The sequence below is a fragment of the Eucyclogobius newberryi genome, unplaced genomic scaffold (genome assembly GCF_026437365.1).
Source record: "Eucyclogobius newberryi isolate DKJ021-1_F unplaced genomic scaffold, fEucNew1.0.hap1 SCAF_3, whole genome shotgun sequence".
NCBI classification, from domain to species: Eukaryota; Metazoa; Chordata; class Actinopteri; order Gobiiformes; family Gobiidae; genus Eucyclogobius; species Eucyclogobius newberryi.
This window is the reverse complement of record NW_027315945.1, coordinates 12332039-12337097: the sequence shown is the minus strand read 5'-3', so window position 1 is coordinate 12337097 and position 5059 is coordinate 12332039. Positions and strand designations below refer to the sequence as shown.

At 40.5% G+C, this 5059-nt stretch overlaps 1 protein-coding gene across 1 annotated transcript; it reads left to right on the top strand.

Annotated features, from left to right (window-relative positions):
• Nucleotides 1-243: 243 nt before the first annotated feature.
• Nucleotides 244-3653, top strand: LOC140374656 (free fatty acid receptor 2-like). Its single transcript, XM_072461619.1, has 2 exons — nucleotides 244-378; nucleotides 1688-3653. The coding sequence occupies exons 1-2, from the start codon at nucleotides 264-266 to the stop codon at nucleotides 2929-2931; spliced, it is 1359 nt and encodes a 452-aa protein (XP_072317720.1). The 5' UTR covers nucleotides 244-263; the 3' UTR covers nucleotides 2932-3653.
• The last annotated feature ends 1406 nt before the right edge of the window (nucleotides 3654-5059 follow it).

Sequence of the window (5059 nt, the reverse complement as noted above, 5' to 3'; positions counted from 1 at the left end):
TCATGACCCACTTTTCAGCACTCACAAGTTTTACGTTTTAGCCATTTAATCCTGGCTATTTGTTACCACAGCAACCTGATAAGCAATATAGGCTTGTGTCCGTTAATAACGATGCTGTCGCTTGTGCCTCGTGTGTGAGATAAGCATGTAAAAACGATGTGGCGTTGGGGCGGGTCACTTGTGGGCGGGCCCAGGAAAGAACGCAGTAAAATCCAGAGTGTTTTAGCCGACTCGAAGGCAGGAGGAAGTGAGGACGTTGCTTTATGTTGTGGCTTTTCTTTGGTTTCATCACCGTCGCTCTCCACTATAAGTTCCCCTCGCTCACCACCATAACACACACTTCTGATGAGGCGACTGCTGTTCAAACAAGTCTCATAGGTAAGACGTTCATTCATTTGTTTATCGTTAGTTTTTGCATTTTAATTTTAAAGCTATTTTTATTTTAAGGCTAAATTGCAGCCTCCATTAAAATCATTGACTAATCAGAAAAAAAAGATTATTATTATTGTTTTTTTATATTTTATTATTTGATCTATTGTGCATGGGCCATACAGATAACTTTAACAATGGTAACTAACTAATGAATCCAGTTGTTCTAAAATAACTCAACAGACAAATGAGATGGGAATTCATACATTTACTTTAAGTCATCATGTTATTTTTCGATTAATGAAAACTTCATTGGAACAAGTAGAATTCTGACGTGCTTTCATTATTTTGGAAAACAAAGCAAAGTAAAATACAATTTGTTCATTTTTGTTTGCTCTTGATATTATAACTAAGTTAGTGAGTGAGTATGAAGTACTTTGGCGTTTTTCTATATGTCCTTTAGCGCTATTGTCAGTTGATATTATTCACTTAATAAATGGTGCGAACATTGCATGGTTTTAGTTCAGACAAATGTATTGTAACATGCAGATTGCAGAGCAGTTATGGGAGCCAGGCCCGTGTTTGGAATGGTCCTCTGAGTCATTATAGTTATGATCAGTGGAGAACGTTGCAGAGCCGGCTGTAAAAACACAACTGTTGAACAATCACGCATTTTAATATACAACACTTACTCCTCATTAAGAGATAATGGCAGAGGACAATAGAGAGCTGGAGAGAGGACATTAAATCCAAAATGATATAGGTAAACAGTGCAAACTGCATCATAAGCAAAACTGTAATTAGCGATTAGCATTACAAATATCGTTATAGTTTTTGTTTTGCTCTTCTTTTGTCTTCGTGTAAGTAACAACTGGAGCTGAAATTGTATAAAACTTTTGACTTTCATACATACATGGATTTTTGATGGATTTGTTAAAACACCATTATATAAATGTACATCCAATGATAATAATAACTTAAATCACAAATTAGCAATGGGCCAAAAGTTTCAAACCTTGCAAAAAGATAATATTGATAAAATAAATATTATGTTGATCAGTGGTTGTCATAAATCGACTTCCAAAACATCTATTTTTTTTAAACAATTGTATGCCCTTATTTTTAATTTGAATCAATATTTACTCTGTTAATTTAGCTACATGTTCATCATCAATTAACATCCACTTTGGACCTGAAGCATTGAACTCACTCAGTCCCATTTACCTGGCGCTGTCCAAACAAATGTGAGATACGGCCAGTTGAAACCACTGTGTTACTCACTGTTGTAATCTCTTTCCATTCTCTCTTATCTGCAGAGCTCAAAGCCCGCCAGGAGACCACGACCGCCGAGTTATCAGCAAAGGACAGGAAAACCACGCTGTCTCGTTCGCGACCACTGACCCATTAAGAAGACCCCATAAGACCCCCACCGACACCTTCCAACGTCCCTGCGAGTTTGAAGGGCATAATGTGATTCGTTTGGGTTCTTGGGCCTTCTCCGACCTCTGGCTTAGCGATTCCGCCACCATGCCGCGTTGCCACACGGATCTGTGCCTGTCCGTCTACATCCTCACCTTTTTGCTCGGATTTCCCTCGAACATCCTAGCCTTCTACACTTTCTGCAAAAAAGTGCGACAAAAGGCCAGGCCCATCGACATTTTCCTCCTCAACTTGACTATTTCCGACTTACTTTTCCTTCTTTTCCTGCCCTTCAAGATGCATGAAGTCGCGAACGATATGATTTGGGACATGCCGTATTTCCTCTGCCCCCTTTCTGGATATATTTTCTACTTGACCATCTACACCAGCACCTTCTTCCTCATGGCAATCAGCGTGGAGCGATATCTCGGAGTGGCGTTCCCGATCCAGCACTCCTTAAAGCGCCGACCAGTGTACGCCACGGCAGCTAGCATCTTCTTTTGGATATTCACATGCATTCACTTAAGCATCGTCTTCATCATGCCGCTGATAGCTGACACCCCGATGTCCACCCCTACAAACTTTTCCAACAACTCAGATATCCAAAACACAACAACTTTGGCAGAGACAGAAAAGGTGTGTTACGAGAACTTTAACCAAGCGCAGTTGGAAGTCCTCCTTCCGGTGCGCCTTGAACTATGCATCGTCCTATTTTTTATCCCATTCTTTATCTCCAGCTACTGCTACGTCAACTTCATTCGAATTCTTTCATCACTGCAGCACATAAATCGAAGAAAGCGTCTCCGCGCAATCGGCATGGCATTGGGAACTCTAGTAGTCTTTGTCCTATGTTTTGCACCTTACAACGTTTCGCATATTGTCGGTTTCATCCAATGGAAAAGTCCGAACTGGAGGGACACGGCGTTACTTTGCAGCACTTTCAATGCCTGTTTAGACCCATTTATTTTCTATTTTTCGTCTTCGGCAATGCGAGGGTCGGTCAGCAGTGTTTTGCAAGGAGTTAGAAGAAAACTACCAAGCTGCTTATCTTGTCGTGTGCCCCAAGTTCTGAAAATCAGCAGCAGTAACAGCAACAGCGACAAAGATAAGGAACGCAAACAGGAGTCCGTGAGTGCAATCTGATGGACTGGGCAGGAGCAGTGAGCAGCTGTTCTTGAGCCACGTATTGTGCGTTTATTGTACTTCAGCCCACGAGACACGGAAAGGAATGCTTATGTTTTTTGCTCTTTAGCTCTGGTTTGTATAGGTGGATTATGTGTTGGGCCAGTGACTATCTCAGGTCTTTACCAGAACTTTAAAAGAGATGTATTGAAGCTCTTTTACCCATGCTTAAAACCTTTGCGTGCTACTTTTTGCCATAGCTGTTTGTGACTTCTTTTAAGCGCTGCGATTTACACACAGCCATTTTGAAACTATTCCTGATGCCACAATGTCTGTTTTGATGTTGGTATTACTGTTTCTAAAAATGCAGGTCATTTTTATTAAGTACTTTGGTAGAATAATGTGTTTATTTATCATGACATGGGGCTGTTTCGAAACCAGATCCTTGTATTATGTTTGTGTATAATGTATGTGTAAATGTGTGGGGTTAACCTGAAACTGCGATACCGCCGACGCGTGGAAGTTTACACGTCGTTATTCTTTTCACTAAAATAATTTGCATCGGAAAGCAACACTGCAGATAAGAATGTTTTATATCCAAGCAACATGCGCGTCATCGTGGGCAGTAAGAGATAAGGCTGTGGCAACGGCTGGACATGGACAATTGGTTGTTGACTTCTGCTGTAGCATTTGAGGACCTCGTGTTTGAACGTACGGTGTATGCAATAAAGCTGTAAAGTCTGTTTTGATAAGATACTTTTTGTCTATTTTCTGTGTACACATAGATAATATACCAATTTTAGAGTGAATGAACTTTAATCATCTCAATAAAGTTGAACAAAGACTTAATTTATAACGAACAAATTATTTATGAAGGCTTAGTAACAACTTAGTTAATCCTATAAAACTGTCCCATTCATTATTTATTCACTAATCCTTAATTATTCCAAACTATTTGTTCATTATGAATTCAGTTTTTCTTCATGCTTTATTAAGGTGTATTTATTACAACGTGGCACCAGTTAATACAATGACCAGGGGTGACGCCAGGTTTCATGGGCCCCCTAAAATTGACGTTCTCTGGGCCCTCCCCCTCACACCCCCTGCACACCCACAGCTGCAGAGGTGCGCTGGAGGCAGGACAATATGTGACTCTCCCATTTTCCAATGACGTCCACTCTAAACTTTGACCCAGAGTGAAACGTCACTGGCAATTTTAAGATCTTAAAAACAGTTTGCACAACTATTTGGAATGAGACGCTCCTCTTGTCTCCATCAGAGCATCCATCAGCTGATCGATACAACCACACGAGTCCCGAGAGCACACACACCGAGCCAGAACAGCACAACACAACTGCATTGTTTTTTTGATGTTATTGCTTGTTATTACACTTCAGTCTCACTCAGTCCCACTGCTGCTCCTTCACAGTTTATCTAAACTTCTGGCACATGTCACACAAGCCATCGTGTCTCGTGTTGTGTCCAATCCAATTGTTAATTCATCCTGTTTCATCCTGTTCTCCGTGAGCTCCGACCGATCGTCATAACTCCTTTGATATTAGCGTTAGCCTGGTTCTTTTTAGACGTACCAGTCTATTGTTTCAGGACAACTTACCAAACACAAACTGCTCCTCTTTGAGAAGTAATCTCATTATTAGTCCAAATTAAAGGTCCAAAGCTCAAACAAATCCATCTTCTCTTTGTTTTGTTCCTAAACTCTGCCAAAGGTGAACCACAGAAGAAGCTAGCCCATCAACAAGCTTTGAATGTAAAGATCTGGTAACGGCCCCAGTCATTACTCAGGAGCAAACAGTTCTGAATATGTAACCCCCAAAACACAAAATCTGACACTGTACTCAGAACAATGCTCTTTATTATCTTACAAAATGTTTTATAGAAATATATCCTTAAAATGATGTTGTTTATATTTATTTTATGTAATGTATTAATAAATAATGTCTGAAAGTCTGTTTTATGTTGCTCTGATAGTTTGGGCTTTAGCCCTGCGAGCACAGAACCATGATGTGTGTGTGTTTAACCTACGTGTGTCTGACACGCACTGCATCGAGAAGGAGAGCGAGAGACACACAGGGAGAGACATACAGAGAGACACAGAGAGAGACATACAGAGAGACACAGAGACACACAG